The 20835-nt window shown below is 47.3% G+C and overlaps 1 protein-coding gene and 1 pseudogene across 1 annotated transcript in view; one reads left to right on the top strand and one right to left on the bottom strand.

Annotated features, from left to right (window-relative positions):
• Positions 1-17923, top strand: part of LOC133361299 (zinc finger protein OZF-like) — a 32141-nt gene extending 14218 nt beyond the window's left edge. Inside the window, exons 3-5 of the mRNA XM_061580242.1 lie at positions 698-1339; positions 1499-1505; positions 16482-17923. Of these exons, the coding sequence (XP_061436226.1) occupies positions 726-1339; positions 1499-1505; positions 16482-17204 (1344 nt within the window). The 5' untranslated portion in view covers positions 698-725 and the 3' untranslated portion in view covers positions 17205-17923. The remainder of the gene's footprint in view (positions 1-697; positions 1340-1498; positions 1506-16481) is intronic.
• Positions 1-20835, bottom strand: part of LOC133361323 (zinc finger protein 721-like) — a 104747-nt pseudogene that overhangs the window by 61934 nt on the left and 21978 nt on the right.

Raw genomic sequence — 20835 nt, 5'->3', positions numbered from 1 at the left:
ATGAATCCTCATAAGGTTTCAGTTTTGTTGCCAGAAAAAAGGGGAAAACTCCTATTATTAACTCCTATCATTTTTCATTGCTGGAGGGTTTGCCCCCCTCCCGACCTTAAAATACTGGCTCCGCCCCTGAGTGTGTGACAGTTTCAAGTTTGTATTTGCAGTAAAGTCTATTAATTCTATTGAGCACGGAGGTTATATCAAAACGGTAGTTTATTTTTGTTTTCCTCTGGAAGTCTTTTTAAGATTGGAGTCAGGAAGTTATCACAGCACATGTGCAGCTGAAGTCGGAACTTCATCCCAGCATTCAAGGACATCTGTGCCTGGCTTCACACCTCTTAGTTGCGATTGAACATTAATTTATGCATTTGTGCATAACACAAATAGTATTATTTTCAACATCCTTTGCTATGTCAGCTGAATTTAGCTTTCATAAATATTCCTTTTGTAGCCAGACAGCCGAAATTGTGTGCTCGGAGTTTTGGGTTAACATTCATTTTGAAGATACTAGGGCTTCCAGGCATGTTTATAACCATTTGCCCTCTCATTGTGTGCGATAACAGCCCGTGTGATAAATTTGGGACACTTTTTCACTATATCATGAATATATGCATAAGTATAGACGTGTAAGTCACGTGTGACTGTATATATGCATTGATACTGATGTGTAGATGTTGTGGATATATTTTTCTGTCTGCAGCTGTCGCTTCCTCTGCAGAATTGGTCTGATGGAGCAAAGGCACTCGGCGCGGCTCGGTGCAAAAAGGCAACAATGCGACCTGCGTGCCAACAGCACAGATCGTACTGAACATTTGACACAGCACCAGAGAACTCACACAGCAGAGAAACCCGTCAAGTGCAGTGTGTGTGGGAAAACGTTTGCACAGTCATCTACTCTTGTAAAACACCAGAGAACACACACGGGAGAGAAACCCTTCAAGTGCAGTGTGTGTGGGAAGGCATTTTCACAGTTAGCTACTCTTGTAGCACACCAGAGAACACACACGGGAGAGAAACCCTTCAAGTGCAGTGTGTGTGGGAAGGCATTTTCACAGTCAACTAATCTTGTAGCACACCAGAGAATACACACGGGAGAGAAACCCTTCAGGTGCAGTGTGTGTGGGAAGGCGTTTGCACAGTCATCTGCTCTTAACAAACACCAGACAACACACACGGGAGAGAAACCCTTCAAGTGCAGTGTGTGTGGGAAGGCGTTTTCACATTCAGCTAATCTTGTACCACACCAGAGAACACACACGGGAGAGAAACCCTTCAGCTGCACTCTGTGCGGGAAGTCGTTTGCACTTTCACCAAATCTTCAAAGACACCAGAGAACACACAAGCATCAGAAGATCCACAAGGAGTGGAGTCTGAAATCAGCTTGTGAAAGTCAAAGTGCCGCAATGAGCCCATCCCTCATCAAACAAGAACCAGAAGAAAATCCCAGCTTGGACACTTTTAAAGGTATCGAGGTGAAATGTGAAGAAGTGATGGTGAAGAGTGAAGAAGTGATTGTGAAGAGTGAAGAAGTGAAGGTAAAATGTGAAGATAAAGATACAACTCCAAAATCGGACCTTCACATCGATGGAGGCAACGTGAAGCAGGAGGAGACTTCTGACTGCGCGGCAGAGCGAGGCAACTCCCAGCAGTTTGTGGAAGTGGAGGTGTGGGTGGACTTCCTCCGAGACAATACAAAGTCAAATGGAGACCCGGGAGATGTGTAAGCTTGAGACGATGTTGCTCCAATAGATGCACCTTTTGTCACAGACCTTTAATGACAAGAAATAAGTTGAACACTCAATTCCTAGGTTCAACTTGCAGGGTAAGAGCGGCCAGTCTTTATGGACCTGTGGGTTGGGTAGATCTCTAACCAGGAGCGAGAGCCAATAAGCTCCCAAGCATTCACTTTGTTCTAATAATTCATTTACTAGCAGTCGCCGCCCGCTTCGCGGGCGGTGTGTATATGCTTGGTTGGTGGGGAGTTGAAAGTGGCTGGACACAATAGACATGTTTTGGTGATTGTTTTATGTTTTTAGATTTGAAGCTTTCGTGACTGCAAGGATTCATATTCTTAGGTTTTTTTGGTAAAGTCACGTAGGTAAAACATTAAAATTAATAAAAGTAAAATAAAATAAAAATCACGACGTTTCGGAGGCAACACAAGCTTCCGTCTTCAGGTGGAACCGTCACAGCCACGACAGCTGTATCAAGTAAATGAGAGATTGCAAGAGCTACCACTCCGTATATATAATGGTTGGAGAGGGGGGAAGGGCCAAGTTCAGCACACTTTTTATTCATATGGTAAGGTGAGGATTAAGAGGGTGAGCCTTTGTTATGGAGAGGTACGGTTTGTGACTAAGCCTGGCCTACATAACAATAGTGTGAAAAAAGAAACAACTAAACATGGTAAAACAAGCCTGGCTGTCTATCAATAACCTGTAATAGTTGTCTGTCAAATAAGACAAACATAAGATCCAAGTCCGATTCAGTACAGTGCATAAAATCCGTGATCTGATTTCATCTCTGAAGGATGTCGTTCCTGACTTACAGTATCCTGGAGTCTACAAATTGAGTTGCATTTGTGGTGATTGATACATTGGAGAAACGAAACGTCATGTTTCTGATCGTGTCCGCGAGCACAAGTCAGATCTGAAACACGGCAGAACTGATTCTTCGGCCGATGCCGATCATTGCTACAACTCTGTGGGCTCTCATGAAATTGTCTTTTCCGAGACCAAGGTTCTCGGCAAACCTCCTGGCTACCATCAAAAGTTTGTACACGAAGCCATACAAATATACAAACACAGACATAATTTCAACCATGATGATGGTTACAAACCGAGTAATCATTGGAAAGATGTGATTAACCATGCAAAAAAGATTTAACTACACTTATTTGGCCAATCTTATTTGACAGACAACTATTACAGGTTATTGATAGACAGCCAGGCTTGTTTTACCATGTTTAGTTGTTTCTTTTTTCACACTATTGTTATGTAGGCCAGGCTTAGTCACAAACCGTACCTCTCCATAACAAAGGCTCACCCTCTTAAGCCTCACCTTACCATATGAATAAAAAGTGTGCCGTACTTGGCCCTTCCCCCCTCTCCAACCATTATATATACGGAGTGGTAGCTCTTGCAATCTCTCATTTACTTGATACAGCTGTCGTGGCTGTGATGGTTCCACCTGAAGACGGAAGCTTGTGTTGCCTCCGAAACGTCGTGATTTTTATTTTATTTTACTTTTATTAATTTTAATGTTTTACCTACGTGACTTTACCGAAAAAACCTAAGAATATGTTTTATGTTTATTTTTGTGAGGTTATATGCATTTTTATGAGACGCTCAATTGACAATATTAAAGAATGCAACTTATTCAAATATAGAATGCAACTTATTGAAATATCTGGCGATACACGATATTCTTCGTGTACACTCCGTCTTCCTCCTCGTCGTCAGGTCCCTCAATAAGCGCCTTGATGTTGGATCTTGCCGTGACTCGCGATGGTGCCACGTACAGTTGGCCGTGCGAGAAGCATGGCGTTGGTAGATATAATCCCAGGTTGTGAACAGTTTGCCCTTGCGCCTTGTTGATGGTCATCGCGAAGGCTGGGACAATGGGGAACTGTTTGCGCCGAAGTCGAAATGGGAAGTCCTTCGTGTCCAATTCGCGGCGGATATGGTTGTTCTCAAGCAGCGAGTCCAAGACCAAGTGTGGGTACTCGGAAAGCTGCGGGAGGTCGTCAAAGTCCGACAGAGCCATACCACCTGCCGTAATGAACTCGTAGAGGCTGTGAAGGGTCTTGAACTTTACCATTTGTTATTTGTTGGTCCGCTCGCGGTACTGGTACTCGTAATCACGAGCCAATTTGTCGTAGAATTTCTCCCAGAGATCCTTCGTATCTGCTGGCATGGAATACAGCAGAATCGTAGCGAAGAGTTGACGAAGCTGGTGCGGCATCTGAAAGAGCGAGGCTTCTTCCAGACACGCAACCCATTCGCGATCGCTCTCAAGGTAGCCTGCTCGCATGGCTGCTTCCTTGAACGTCGGGCATAGTTCACCGCGAATGGTGCGCAGGTCTTTGAAAGACTCCGGGCCAGGTATGTGGCACAACAGCACACGCAAGTAGAAACGCTCGTGATCACGCGGAGAGCAATGCACCATCCTCCCAATGGTGCGTCGCTGGTTTTTGTATCTGATCCATTGCTTGTCCTTGCTGTCCCAGCGAAACAGCGTCGGTATGTCTTGGTACAACATGTCCTTCGCTTCGGCGTTGCTTTTGGCAAATTCAAAGAACCTCGTGAGCTTCGTATGGCGAGCATTATCCAAGACTTGCTGTGGATCAGCGGTTCCAGCGTAAGTTACGAACTGGCTGTTGGGAAGGTGGATGCCGAGCGTGACAACCGTGTGCGTCTTGCCTTGAATTGGGTACTCGAGTAAACGCTGGCAAGCCTCTACTGGTGAAATGTAGCGTGCCTTTACGTACCGGATGATCTCATTCGGCTCACGTCGAGGGTGTTCAGATTCCCTCACGTCATCTCCAACTGTCCGCGCACTGATTTCCGTCATATCAGCGCCTTTGTAGACGTACTTGTACAGGTACTTGATCGCCGTGATGCTCGAGCACACCTCAACGTTGATGTGGCAATCGTATTTCTGAGAGAAGAATGGATTGTACGCAACAACCCATTGATTGACTGTCGCATTGTCATATTTCTTGAACTTGAACTTGAGCACGCCGTCCGTTCGCAGGCGTCTTCTGTAGACAGGAAACCCATTCTGGTTGGTTTGTGTCACCTCGGACAGTGCCTTCGGGAAACCTTTGGTGCACTCGCCGTCCTTCATACACAGAGAGCTGGGGTTTAGGGCTCCACACGGCCCGTGCATCATGCTGGTCAAAACTGTGTTGTACAGATCACTGTTCTTCACGGCATCTGGAAGTTCCGCGGACACAAACTTGTCAAAGTCATGGCGAGTCCTGGGTTTGTCTTCATGGGCGAGAAGAATGAGTATGTGAGCGGTAAGGCAGTCGACGCTTCTGAAACTCGAGCACATAGATTCGCGCGATTTGCTGCCCAAACACCCCATCATCGAGATACTTCAACACTGCTTTGAGCTTCTGTTGCCACACACGTGCGACAATATCTGGCCTATCTTGAGCAGTTTGGTGTGGTCCGTTTCTGTCTATCGTCTTTGTGATTTCATCCCATTGAGGGTTGCACGTAACAGTCATGAACAAATCCGGCTTTCCAAACTCGCGCACCATTGCCATGGAGTCCTGATACTGCGAGTACATGTATCTCTCACCACCCGTGAACGACGCTGGAAGTACGACGCGCTTTCCGACTTGATCAAGGAAGTGACGGCGGCGGCTTGGCTTTGGATGCACTAACATGCCTGTGTCACGATCGTATTCCGACACTAAGCCTTCCTTTTCACCTAATGCAACCACGCCCTCATACAGGTACGCATCCAGAACTCCCTTGTAAAGATCCGCTCGAAGTGTCTTCTGGTTTGCCGCGACCCAGCGCAGACTCTCCTGTTCGCACTTGGCACGTTGGTCAACCACCCACTGCTGGAACAGTCGCCGGCCTTGGTGGAGAACCGACTGGTCGTTTTCCTTCTGGTTGAGTCGGTACGCAACATGTTCGCGAAGTGCCATTCGCGTCTTGTTCCGATACGTAGCGCCGTTCGTGTACTCATCCGTGTACGTCCAACCCAGTTCCCCGAGAGGGAGCAAGAGAGGACATTGAAGTGAATCGTAGATCGAATGGGTTTCGAACAGTCGCAAAAGCCCAACCTGACCGTGGGAAGAGAAGCAAGTCTCGGTTGTTCGCCGCGTTGCCGTCATCAACCAACACAGCAGCAACCTCCGTGGCCGTGGGGAGATTGTGCATGCGAGGTCCCACATAGTTGTTGGCACGCAGGCGAAACACGATGTTGACGGGGTTGTCGCCGGCTTCGATCATGCTTCTCATCCGCTGACCCATCGTAAGGAACTCGCGCGCAAACGGGTTGCACGCCTCCATCATGTGCTCCAAGTCCAACAGCGCGACTCTGTTCAGGCCGCTAAAAATCCCCTGTCGGCGAGCCACTCGTGCTTCCATATCTGGATCGTACACGTAAATCTGCGCAAACTTGGGCTTCGTTGTCTGACCGGCCTGATCCGTATATGGTAACAAAGATCCCAAGAAATGGGCCATCGCTCCTTGGATACGGTATGTATACACGCCTCTCTGCCCTTGGACACTTTGATCTTCTGCTACTGGGTCGAAGCGGCGATTGCTGAAAGAAGCACCAAGCGACGTAAATTCAAACACTTGATTGTACATGCGTATCTGCTTCCAAAACTCTTCATCTTGGTACCACTTGCGTAGAATGGCCGGTGCAGGCTGGAGTGGCGGAAGAGCGACCTTGCCATCAATGCAGCCTGCGTACACAAACGCGACACGTTAGACAGAAAGCCTATGTAAACCGCGTTGCCTCTCAGTCCGTGACATCTGAAGCACTGTACAATATATCTTGCTGTACTGTTGCGCATGGGTACTGGCAGATATAGTCCCCCCGACTGACGCACAAATGTTGTCACGACAGATATATAATACACGCAGTGCCTCTACCCTGCTCGCTACCAAGTGTCTGCGCGACCGCCAGCTATGTTCTTGCTCGTTCAGAGTGTTTTACCCAAAGATGACCCTCACTTCCGCACGCACCACTATCCACGATAAGCACACACTGGCACACTTACAGATCCAGCGGTTTGTATTGTTTTATTTTATTCGTAACGCACCATCCATATGCGCTCCACCATCCACCATGCCCTTGCATGGCAAAGACACAGCTCCGGTGTGCGTGAGCGTGTGCGCCATCCACAGTGACATTGGTCAGCAATTGCACCGTTCCGATCGCACACAGGTTGGCCCCTGCATCCTCCGTCTGTATGTACACACACAGACAGATCCGCTATGGGGCCATCTATTTTTTTCTTATATTAAAATGTATTTTGTTGGTGTTTTTACGTTTACGTTTACGTATTCCCATTGTGGGTGTTTTACGCATGCATCAGATTTTTGGGTTCCTCACATATGGTATCAGAGGTGTGGGTCACTCCATTTCTCAATCGAAAAATAACGGGGATCGTTTGAGTTATGACAGCTTGCAGATAGAAACATTGCATGATAGTATACTAATAATGACAGAATTTGTACCCCAGTGGAGGGCATCCCCCACCCGGCGCTTCTTACCGGTACTGTGAGACTTACAAATCCAGACCTCTCCTCCTCCTGAACCGTTCACAATACCCTGTGGTAGTACCATAATCATCTCAATAAAGCGATCACTTTCCAATGCCCATTTTCATCCCGGGAGTTACCCGGGTGGTGTCACACTGTACTCATTGTTTTAGCATGTCGCATATTCCGTTATGGCTTGTGCAACGGCCAGAGAGTGACAGCGGCGGGGGCCGGGCTGCAACCTTTTTTGACAGTTTATTACATTTCAAAGTGCATGGGATTGGCACTCCAAAACATCATAAATGTACAGTAACGCCAACTGCATCAGTGGCAAACATGATACGCGGACACATGCTGCATATTATGCAACACATGCCCTTACCAGCAGCAGCATGCACAACATCTCAATTACACAACCGAAGTAGACAGCAAGCCGTCCATGGAGACGTGATCAACGTCAATACATAATAATGGTAATAAGCCGGATAAACCGAAAAGTACCCATTGTCCCCATCAAACAGTCAGCTGGGTTGCCCCATGGGGGTATTGACCCATGGGCGAAACTGTAGGGGGCGCTACGCAACTGGCCGTGGTCCCGGCAGGTGAAGCTGCCAGCTCAGTCCGCTAAGACTTACTGTATAGCGACCCCTGCCTACTCGTAAGGTAAAGTTATTTGGGGACTCCACTAATCGCAGCACGCAGCACCCATTTTTTACATAAATATTCGTAATATTAGCGTAACTACCATTGGCACACTTGCATACACACCACACTCACACAGCGCAGGGTCTGCGCCCACAGTGCACTGCAGCACTGCGGCGCAGACCTTGCCAAACCTATGCTATTGCTCTCTTTCGGGCGTGTTAATTATTTATTTTTATCGAATCAAAGTGAGCTGTGGCTTTTTGCCGGCTGTTTTATTTTCATCGAATCAGAGCGAGCTGTTTGGGCGGGTCCGTAAATAAAACATGTTCCTTCGGAGTGGGCAGGTAGGAACTTGTTGGACAGCGCATTCGTGCGATCCGTGTTGGATACCGTAGTCGTGTTGGAGGTTGTAGCTGTTACTATTGCATCCGATGATGATTCTTGATTTATTGCTGTAGGTCTTTAAGTTCATGCAGCTGCTGCAGCAGGTCGCGCCTGTGCTGTGACGCCGCCTCCTGCGTGTACCACGTGCGCCAATCCACCTGACCTGGTCCTTGAACGGCCATGATGCTGTCGTAATGGCGCACCAGGTGCATGATGTTGAGCAGGGCGTAGACGCCGCAGTCGTAGCCGTTCGGTTGCTGCGGCACAAGCACCGTGGTGATTGCCACGGTGGTGATCGCCACTGGCGTGCTCACCGATTCGGCGCGCACGACCCGGGCCACCACCGTGCTGGCGAAGGCCGCAATGCTCTTGGCATTGCGCGACTGCCCCCACGCAGCCATTGAGTCTACCAGCATGGCAGTCGACCTTGGTGGGCACGTGGCGTTGACGATGACCAAGATCTGCCAGTGCGACTGCTCGTGGATCGGTATGATCCACACCGGCCTGGAAGACACGCCATCGAAGACGCAATTCAAGTCGTCGAGATGGCCCGCCAAGAACTTTGTGTACAGGAACGTGTTGAACAGGTGGACGTATGCCGCTCGCGGCAGGCAGTAGAACTGCCCGAACAGGTTGATGATGTTGTCGTTCAACCACTGGCCAGGTTGTAAGCAGCGGAAGTCGTTCGGGAACAGCCTTCCGTACCCCGGAACGAAGACGACGTGTTCGACCGAGACAGGGGGCGGACAACGTGGAGTGACGCCGGGCGGAGGCAGGCTTGGTCGCCGCTTCACCGCCACAGCAGACTCTTACGGCGTCGGAGCTGGCTCCTCCGGCCGCGACCGTTTCCCACGCGGGACGAGTGGCTTGCGAGCCTGTGGTCCCGCGCGTGGTTGCCACATGCCGTTTTTGCAAATGTCTATTCGCCATTTCGTCGAATGTTTATTCGGCCGCAACGTCTTGAGGTGTGCCTTCCGGAACGAGGGCGCCAAAGGAAAACAACGGAATCGACACGCCTGACGCACGCGGCTGAACATCATGTACAGCAACTCGAATGACATTCGGGCTGACGCGACTTGGCTCCAGCAGGGCGATGATGTACGCGAACGTCGCGCCCTGGCATTTCCATGTGGTGATTGCGAACGACAGGTCGACCGCGTGCATCTCGTAAGCGACCGTGACCTTGCCGATCCAGATCGTCTTCGGCTTGCGTTGGATCAGTCCCGTCGGGATGTGGACCGCGTCGACACCACCATCAGCATCGCGCGGGGTGACGTTGAGATGACGCGGCCATGCGGCCACATCGACCCCATGCACGGAGACGATGATATGGTCAGGCGGCATCGGCACGTCAATGACACGGCGGACGCTGTCGTCGCCGTTGTCGCTTTGAGCACGTATGGCGGCGATGGTGGCGCGGCGTTCGTCCGCATTGTCCCACGCGATGGATACCAGCGTACAGGGCATACCATTCGCGACATTGTAGACGACGTTGTCGTTGCCATTGTCGAGGATCTGGGCAGGGCAGCCAGCGACGAAGTACCTGAACAGCTCGGGATTGTCCTTCTCCTGGTAGAGCAGTGACTGCAGCGAGACAGGAACGTCGCGCTTCAGGCGCCGACGCCACCGCAGAACGTGTCGACCCGTGGCGACGGCGACGTGTACAGCACGTGCAGCATTGATGACGGCCCGATCGCGATTGCTTGTCGTCAGGCACGTGGATTCCGTGAGCCAGGCCGGATCTGCGGCGATCTCGGTCTTGGTAATCGGTGACTTCAGGCCATCGATTATGTCGTCGGTGATGGGGCGGAAGGCGTCGTCATCGTCGACGTGCGCATTCATTGCAGCGACGTCAGCGTCGTCATTGCAGATGGCGTCGTTCTCGATGGCAGCACCCTCCTCGTCCAGGCATCGGCGCATTTCGGAGGAATTGTCGATGGTAATGCCGTCGAATCGCGGATGCCTGACCCTGGTCCAGATCTCGAGCCACTGGTATGCTCCGGTGACGTCGATGTTGTACATGCCGCGGAAACAAGCCTGCGCCTTCCGCCAGGCGTCGCATGGCCCGAGAAAGGTCACCTGCGGGCGTTGCACCGGCGAAACCCGGGGCAGCACGTTGGCCACCTCGACAGGACCGTCTTGCATGAAACGAATGGCGTTCCCCGTTGAGTGGTTTGCCCTTATCAAGATGTCAATATTGAAGGCTCGGGTGGGTAAAATCGCGTTGAGCGTCGTGCTGTTCACTGTGGGCAGCGACCCCCGACGACCATAGTCGTGCCCGTTGTAGAGGCTGAAGTCGTGATCGGCCGAATCCTTCACACAGGTCGAGCACAGGACGACGTTGTTGATGTCGGGCACGAGATCCGGATTGAGATGGTACCAGACGTCGTTTACGCGCAGCACGGAGACGTGCCGTTCATCGAGATGCTCCGGCAGGGTACACTGCTTGGCGACTTGCTCATTGGTGAGGCGGAACGCAATGGGAAGCTGTTTGACGGGGCCGGCGTCGATGATGGTCTTATTGGCCTCAAAGAGAAACTCATTGCACGACGCGCACGCCGCGATGCGCCCCGTGCCGGGGTCGCTGGCAGCCGCACTGCGCTGATAGTGCACAGCGTCGTCGTGGCCTACCGCGCCGCCAATGGCTCGTAGGATCCGCTCGCAGACCGCGGGTCCGTTAGGCCCATGCAAGCTCTCATCATTGAAGACAAAGGCGTCGGGATGGTTTGCGCACAGGTGGAAATACAGCAGCGCCAAATGCGGATCCTTCGCGAAATTTTGCGACTTCGCCAGGAACCTGACGGTCTCCTCACTAGGGTCCTGCTCAGCGAGAGCGGTCTCGGCCAGAGACGCCAGCATGGTGTCCTCAGTATCGACGCTGACGCGTCGCTTCTCGGCCTTCGCGATGCGCGCGCGCTCCAGTCGGGCAGCACGCTTTTCGGGCGTCTGGGACGTGGCACATCGGGCAGCCATCGAGACGCACGCACGCTCCAGTCGGGCAGCACGCTTTTCGGGCGTCTGGGACGCGGCACGTCGGGCAGCCAACGCGACGTGCGCGCGCTCCAGTCAGGCAGCACGCTCTTCGGGCATCTCGTCCTTTATTGTGTGCCCGCCGCCGTACTGTGGCCAGACGTCGCCGATGGTTGCGAACATCCGCACTTTCTCCACACTGCCGATGGTTGCACTGAACGTCGGCGATCGCGCCAGAAAACTTTTGCAGTCAAGCAAACTGCAATATGCCAAGACAGTCACAGTCACTTAACTGCGCAGAGTGCACGACAGACAAATATACACGACAGACAGCCAAATAATCCCTGGTGGGCAGTGTGGAACCTGTTGTTCCTCCTTGTATAAGATTCAAATACTGTCAATAATAGCTGTATAATAATAAAATACTGTCAATTATCCTTTTTCACATTCACGATGTATGTATCATGTCAGAATAATTTATAAATAAGAATTGCCAAACCTATTTTTTGCAAATTAAGAAATGGCAACCTCGTGTCTTACCCACAAATGTAGCCACTACCCAAAGCGTTGAGTAGGCACGTAAAATAAATTCATCAACTGAAATTGATTATGCTCCTGACAAATAAACAAGTCACGTGAGATTAGATTATTTACAATGCATGTACATTACATGGCAATGTTCATCATCATCATCAGCCATGCTCAATCTACTGCTGGGAGAAAAGGTTCCCCAATATTTCCCCCGATATTGTCACCATCCCTCATGATCTTGTGATCCACCCAGCTCATACGCATGAGATGATCTCATTGCTTCATCTTTGTGGTGGTTATTTTCTCACACGTGTTTTCTCCATCGGTTGACATTCCATCCCAAGTGCTGTCCACTTGCTATTATCCCTTTTAGCCACGATGTGTCTTGGCCAAGCCTAATTAAAACTCTACTTGCATTTTTGCAATGTTGCATTGAGGAGAAAGTAAAGTAACCAAAAAATAACTGTATGAATTAAAATAGAGATGGTCAAAATGAAATAAAAATAATGAAATCATGACTGTAAATCAATCACAATTAATTAAAAAACTGGAAAGTGTGCTGGGAGTGGGGGGAGGGAACTCCAGTTGAATCGTAAACATGGCCACAGGCAGCCATTGCCACCATGCACACATGTCCAGTTAGGGATGTTCATTTAATTTTTAAGGGTTTTACGATAATTGCATGCACAAAAGCCTATTAAAAAAAAAACATTACCAATCTTTAGCACACCCACAATGACCGGAGTGAAGTATGGTCAAAACAAGCTCAATGACTGACATGGCGTGGTTAGGCCTTCATCTAGCAGTGGCTTGACCAAGTGGTGTACGTTTATTATATTGTTTATATTGTATCTATAATGATCAGAACAATGACATTGCAACATGCGTCTGTAAAAATGCGTGCAATGCGCCAAACAGTTTGATCAAGTACTCAAAAAGTAGAAGATTATAGATTCCATGACTTAGGAATCAATACAATATTCCATAAGCAAACGGTACAAATCGATAATAAAAGTGCAGGAGATACAAAACACCGAGTACGCTTCACCAGTACTCTAACTTACAATACGATATTATATGTGCATAGGCAGCTTACTCTGCGTCAAGAGATACGAGAGAAAAGCTTATCAATATACTCATGGTGCTTTTAGTGATAAAGCAAATATCTGTGGAGTCACGTACCGCCTTGAAGACTCTTAATAGAAGACTTAATATTTACGTTGAAGCCTATTCGCCATTGCTTGAAGCAGCATCGGTGGGGGAGGGAGAGAGCACAGAGGTGGTGGGGTGGGAACGGACTGGCACCAAGATGGCCTCGAGTGGCATGGGAGAGTTAACGCAGCGAATAAGATGCACGACAGACAGACAAATAATCCCTGGTGGGCAGTGTGGAACCTGTTGTTCCTACCTGTATGTATAAAAGATAACTTGACTTTAGGTAGCCAGGCAGACAGCCCCCTTAACTATCGCCCCCCTCTCTTAGGCCCCTCCCCTGACCCCCCTTCCCTAGGCCCCTCCCCTGAACACCCCCCCCCCCATATCCTTAGGCCTCTCCCCTGACCCCCCCCTCAGGCCCCTCCCCTGAACCCCCCCTCAGGCCCCTCCCCTGAACCCCCCCCCCCCCTCAGGCCCCTCTCCTGACTCCCCCCTTCCTTAGGCCCCTCCCCTGACCCTCCTCCCTTAGGCACCTCCCCTCTCCGTACCCGGAAGTAGGTCTCCACCAATCAAAGAGCTGTTTATGTTATATATTTATTTATGCACGACAAACAAACAGTCAGACAGACAGACAGACAATAAATCCCTGGTGGGCAGTGTGGAACATTGTTCCTACCTGTATTATTATTTCAATTCTACGTGACTTTACCGAAAGAACCAAGAAGATGAATATGTAACATGTCTGTATGTAATATGCATGAATGTAACATGTCTGTATGTAACATGTATGCATATAAAATGTATGTTTGTAATATGGACGTGCGAACCAAGGGTGCAATATGTGAAATGGAAGGTGCAGGTTCAGGATGGGATTAAAATTATTTGAATAACACTTTGGTGTTATTAGGATCAAGCTGTCCACTATTGGATGAATGTTTCATCTCAATGGCATCAAATAGCAATATTCAGTATGAATATGTAAAATAATCGCACAAACCCAATATTAGCCCGTGCGCACTGGTGGGGAAAGGTCCTCATTATGAATCGTTTCGCAACGTTCAGGTCCAGAATACCGAAGAATACCGGGAATCACCTGCACTTAAAAACATGTAAACTGATAACACTATAAACAATATCACTAAACATTAAACGATATAAAATATATCAACTGGTTTTATAATTTATAGCACCATAAACGGAGGTACGGTATTTAAATCTCATTAGAAGTATTAAAATCGCACTCTACACATATGTATGTAAAATATCTGTTCAATCGAACCGGGGGTCGGATTTGTGAACTGTGGGGGTACAGGGCAAGAATCGCATTCAAATTTTAGAATAACAATATTGTCGTATTAGCATTTCACTGTGCTTGAATGTTTGTTACGTGCAAATGCAAATCGTTAGTCGTAAATGCGAGGGAGGGGTTAAGAGGTGCACGTTTTGTCCAGTGTTAACATTTATTTCAGCATCATATTTAAGGACACTGTTGTTGATAATAATTCGTCTGGGTATGTCACGTGCCTTGTTCTACTCGATCAACCAAAATTAGTACAATGTCGGTCATACAGGAGTGTGATTTCATTCATGAGTAGTATTCACAGAGTCCCGATGACACTAACCTACCTAAAGTTATGGTTAAACAAAGCAATATTTAGTCACTTAATTCTCAGTTCAGACATGATCATCGCAATCATTTCCAAAGACGTGTGGGGTCCCGCGAGAGCAGGGCCCGGCTACAAATAGCCGGGCAGCAGAAGCAGCAGAATCAGAAGTAGCTGCGTCGCCCTCGAAATGTGTTGTTGCTGCTGTAGATGCTGCTGCTGTTGTTGCTTCTTTTGAAGTTATATACGCAGGGAGGTGGTGGTCCGTGATGGGATGACGCTTTTGATTAAATTATTTGATCAATCGCACCCGATTGACGCCCTTGATCGTCTCGTCACATTTGATCAACTCTGACATTGTAAACTCTGACATGTTAAACTTAGTGAAACATAATATGTATAACCTATGAACTACAACCTATCCATTGTAACGCTGTAAAATACTATTAACTGTTATAGTGTATAACCGCATACATGGAGGTATTGGTTTAGGATCGTATAAGAATAATTAGAATCGCACTGTGGTCGTATGTATGGATATGCAGGATTACAATCGAATTACAATAATTCGAATCCCAATAGTCGTATTAGAATCACACTGTCCACTGTTGGATGAATGTGTGGTATCAATGGAATTGATTAGCTATTTTCAGTATATACACACATTTAAAAAGTATAACAATCACGCATTATAACATATATACAATACACGTGATGTCAAAATCGTATTTAAACATTTCTATTCATTTGTGTTTTACTGAGTGTCGTTGTCCATGTGGGGAGATGGAGCGCAGTGGATCGTATTGTCTAAGCTGCTTTTCGGAATCCGTGTGATAACCCAGTCACATCGCCTAACTCCAGTGACAGCACCTTACCAAAAATACATCTCCCCAACAAGGACAGCCTTCCCGCTGCTGTGTATTGTGTTTATGGGATAAAAGAGGTGTGTATTTTCCCATACGCCTTGCCCAAAACGACTGATTGTCCGCTTAACACCCGAGCCCATAAACCACCATTGGTGACAGTGTTGTTTGAGAGCAGCTATTAAAGTCGCTGCAGCAAACGAGGTGGTGGCTGGCCAAACCATGCCTCGCTGTTTGTCTCCGGAGTGATGACGGATACAAACCAGACCAAGCGGAGACCATGTACCAGATCGGATTTTGGTAACTGATGTTAGAGTGATTGTATTGCAAGTGTGGTCACTACGCGTCTGTACGTGCTCACTCCCGAAGCTTGGCGGTTTTTGGCAACGTAACGGGGCTACGTTCACTTTAAATCGAGGACAATGGAGGGCATGGGAAACGTGTTTTTCCAGCGCTAATCCCATTTATTCAAAATAAGCGCACAATTACACACTGAGATGCACTTACATATTCATGCATGAAGCACAATGGGCACAATACTCTTCGGTATGTTAATAGACATGCGGATTGTACCTTCCAAAATTAACAATCGAATGCAAATATCCTGAAAGACAAAGGATTGGATCCTAGGGGGGGAGTTATAAGGCGGCTCAGAAGCAGAGCTCAATCCCATTTCGAGAGGGAACTTGATGAGGTTGGACGCTCGACTCGTCACTCTGCTGATCGCCCTTCAACCGCGAGACAACGCAGCCTGGCGAGCACAATTGCTGTGTCGACAGTTAGGCGACTTTGCGCCGGGAGAGTTCGTGGCGACATCTTCAGACGGGTTCCAGGCATCGATATACCGTGAATCTCCAAGTAAGTGTCTATTTTCGCGGATAAACTCTTAAACGTGTTCGTCGTCAAATTAGCGGTATTTTTTTGCGTCTCGGTTAGACGCGAGTGTCGTTCTTGTTTTAGCAGTTAACAAAATCCAAAACTCAACGCTAAACATCATTGCGGCCGATAGCGTACATTTGACTCGATAACACCGCTGCTGTTACTACGCTCACATGGAGCAGAGACGCTCTCCACAGCCCCACGCACACGGAGGCAAGAAGCCATTCAATTGCTCTGTGTGTGGGAAGTCCTTTTCACGGCCATCACATCTTCAGAGACACCAGAGAACACACACGGGCGAGAAGCCATTCCTGTGCTCTGCGTGTGGGAAGGCATTTGCACAATTGTCAACTCTTCAAACTCATCAGAGAACACACATGGGCGAGAAGTCATTCCAGTGCTCTGTGTGTGGGGAGGCATTTGCACACTCGTCAACTCTTCAAGACCATCAGAGAACACACACGGGCGAGAAGCCATTCCTGTGCCCTGTGTGTGGGAAGGCATTTGCACAATCGTCAACTCTTCAAGACCATCAAAGAACACACACGGGCGAGAAGCCATTCCTGTGCCCTGTGTGTGGGAAGGCATTTGCACACTCGGTAACTCTTCAAGACCATCAGAGAACACACACGGGCGAGAAGCCATTCCTGTGCTCTGTGTGTGGGGAGGCATTTGCACAGGCATCAACTCTTCAAAACCATCGGAGAACACACACGGGCGACAAGCCGTTCCTGTGCTCTGTGTGTGGGAAGACATTTGCACACTCATCAAAACGGAAGAGGCATCAGAAGGTCCACGATGATAGGAAGCTGAAATCAAAAGCTGAAATTCAAGGTGCTGCAATGAGTCCTGAAGATAATTCCACCTTCGATCCCATGCAGTTGGATCCCGAGAGATGGCTGGATGTAATGGAGTGGCTCGAGGATCGAACCGAGAGCTAGCGGTGACTGAAATATAATGTTGCATGCGGTTATACCTATTAAGCTGTCTTGAGTACTTTTGTGTGTAATTCTGACCCTTTGGTTTTGCAGTTCGTTTGAGAGTTTATTGACGTGCAGGTAGTGATTACTTGGTGAAGTGGTGTGATGAGCAGTGGTTGTGTGATGGTTCAATTCCAGACAATATTGTTGTGTTTAAGTCTTCCTGTTGAGCTAAAGTTGGAATGCATCTGTAGTTAGATCTTTACTAAACATTTTTTTTACGTTTTTTTTTCAAGTATAAAGCTTTTTTTGGTTGGTAATAATCGACTTTAGGATGTACATTGATGACGCGTTCGTTGGACTTCAACATAGACGAACAGTGAACAAACGTGGTGAACTAATAAGGAAATCATGGGGAATTATACTTTAACGCTTTGGTATTCCTGGAACGGATATGGTTTGCATTGTACTGTAACTGTTTGAGCATATGACATAATAAATATTCCATTCGAGTTTTGACGTAAAAGTGATTGCAGATGAATAAAAACGTATTTTAACAAATGTGTGTCCGTTTATTTATTTTATAATGTTTATAGCAAAAACGTGTTTTAAGCGAGTTTTAGGTGGAGGATCGTCGTCACACAAATCTGCCCTTAACCGGCAGCATCTTGGCTGTCTCTCCATTAACATGTGTCCCTGGAGGGGAAAGGTCCCCATTATAAATCTATTCGCAACGTTACGGCCCCTAATCATCAAGTATGACGTGTGAACTGTAACACTATCAACGATAACAAAAATAGTTAAAATAAATAATCTATTAACTAGTTTCATGATTTATAACACCAAAAACAGAGGTACGGTATTATTAGTTTTTAACAAAATAAATGTTAAGTGAATGCGAACCGGTGGTAGGATATGCAAGATTTGAACCTCATTACAATGATTAAAATCCCACTGTAGTCGTATTAGAATTAAACTGTCCACTGTTGGATTAATGTCATGTTAATTTAATCGAATAGCTATATACGCTATGTAAACAGATAAAGTGTATAACAATCACATATTATAACATAATTGCATTTCATATGATTTGAAAAACATACGTTCATTTAAAAAAAAAACTGAGAATTTCGTGTATAATAGTGTACGTGCAAGCGAACTGTGCTCGTATGTACGTATGTAATATGCATCCTTTGGACATGCGAACCGGTGGTCGGATATGCGAACGGGGGGGTGCAGGATTATGATCGGATTAAAATGATTAGAATAACACTAGGGTCGTATTAGAATTACACTGAGCTAGAATGTATGTTAAATGTAGATGTACATCGGGAGTCGTAAATTCGGCCTGGGTGGTGCCAGATTTAGAATCGCATCAAAATTATTAAAATCGCACCACGGTCGTATTAGAATCAAGCTGCCCACTGCTGGTAGAATGTTCCATCTCAATGGAACCGAATAGCAATATACATCTTCTTGGTTCTTTCGGTAAAGTCACGTAGAAGGGAAGTAATAAAATAATAAAAATAAAACATAATAAAATAATTCTCACGACGTTTCGGCCACAACGCAAGCAGCCGTCCTCAGGTGGAGAACAGGTCCGTCAAGTAGACGTAGTCTGTATGTCACGCTCCTGGCTTGGAGCGACTATTTATGCTGCGATGGAGGAGCGAAGAGCGTCTTGACAAAATAATTTGCATATCAAGAGGATGTTAGCATATTTATGGGAAATGCAGATATGCGATTAGCACTACTTGTGAAATGCGTAGGAGGTTTGGCGAGGGGTTTAAAGTCATTATGCCCGTGCATTATGCAGGATTAGCAGCATCAAAGGGAGGGAGTAAGGTCAGAATTAATAATATACAGTATTGATATTGGGCGTGGAGCCTACAAGCACAACCTTGCGCATTTTGACCTGGTTCTCGACGCCCGTCCCGCGCCCATGGTGAAATCTTGTGCATTTCGGGGCGTCAAGGGGTCGCACCACAGCCTTGAAGGATTAGGCAGGTCCCTGGCTTCTTTTGAAGAATATGACCAGGCTCCAGGCACCGGTACCTCGAACGTGGCGGATCCGTGAGGCACCCCGGGCATCAGGGGCTCAGAAACTGTGGGCGGCAGAACACATTTCCTTTGGAGTACGGTTTCCCTTGCCGAGCGCCCCACCACGTCGGACACACCAGACTTGGGCTGTACAGGACATGGGGATGAGCCGTCTGGGTGGGGACGGACATAAGTCTTGAGGCGGGATGGGTGGACGAACCAACGGCAACGCCCTATCTGTATTCATACACACTGCAGCCGTTTCACCTCTATGACTTCAGCTGTATCATTATAAACGATATCACTCAACATTAAATGACTATAAACTGGTTTTCTAATTCATTACACCATAAACGGAGGTACGGTATTCAAATCTCATTAGAAGTATTATAATCGCACTCTGCTCATATGTATGTAAAGCGAACGTTCCATCGAACCGGGGGTTGGATATGCAAACTGGGGTGGGGTGCAGGGTTAGAATCGAATTCAAATTCCTAGAATAACAATATTGTCGTATTCGCATTTTACTGTGCTTGACTGTATGTTAAGTGTAAATGCAAATTGTTAGTCGTAAATGCGAGGCAGAGGTTAAGAGGTGCATGTTTAATCCAGTGTTAACGTTTATTTTAGCATCAAATTTAAGGACAATATTGGAAATAAAAGTTCGTCTGCACGTGCCTTGTTCGTCTCGATCAACCAAAATTAGTACAATGTCGGTCATAAAGGAGTGCGAGTTCTTTCATGAATAGTATTCGCTGAGCCCCCAGATACTAACCTACACACAGTCATGGTTAAACAAAGTAACGTTTAGTCACTTAATTCTCAGCTCAGACATGATCATCGCAATCATTTCCAAAGATTTGTGGGGTCCCGCGAGAGCAGGGCCTGGCTACAAATAGTCGAGCAGCAGAAACAGCAGAATCAGAAGTAGTTGCGTCGCCCTCAAAATGTGTTGTTGCTGCTGCTGTTATTGTTGCTGCTGTAGTTACTTCTGTTGCTGTTATGTATTGGGTGGTGGCTCATTTACTCATCACCACCCATAATCATCAGCATCAACACCCATTATCATCACCAATCATCATTATCACTATCAACTCACCATCACCAACCATCGTCACCACCACCACCACCCATCACAACCAACATTCATCATAACCACCACCAATCATCCATCATCATCAACACCCATAATCACAACAACCCATCATCATCACCACCCATCATCATAACCTCACCAATCATTACCACCACCCATGATCATTACTACCACCCATCATAATCACTACACATTATCATCACCAACCATCATCATTACCACCCTTCATAATCACCACCCATCATCATCACCACCATCCATTATCAAGAAACAGCATCATCACCACCCATCATAAATTAACAAATACACACAGCTACAAACATAGATATGTAACCTGACACAGACATAGATAACAGACACACACAAATAAACAATCTCATTAACAACTTAATCATAAAAAGCCCATATTACCACTGCCAGGATAGGTGCACACAGACAAATCCTTTACACAATAATAATTTACATGGAACTCAAATTCCCACTTAGTACAACCACCTCACTCACTTAAATATAACT

The sequence above is a fragment of the Lethenteron reissneri genome, chromosome 72 (assembly GCF_015708825.2).
Source record: "Lethenteron reissneri isolate LAM-NWPU_2019-01 chromosome 72, ASM1570882v1, whole genome shotgun sequence".
Taxonomy (NCBI): domain Eukaryota; kingdom Metazoa; phylum Chordata; class Hyperoartia; order Petromyzontiformes; family Petromyzontidae; genus Lethenteron; species Lethenteron reissneri.
Note: the sequence above shows the minus strand (reverse complement) of the source record. Positions and strands in the feature narration are given on the sequence as shown.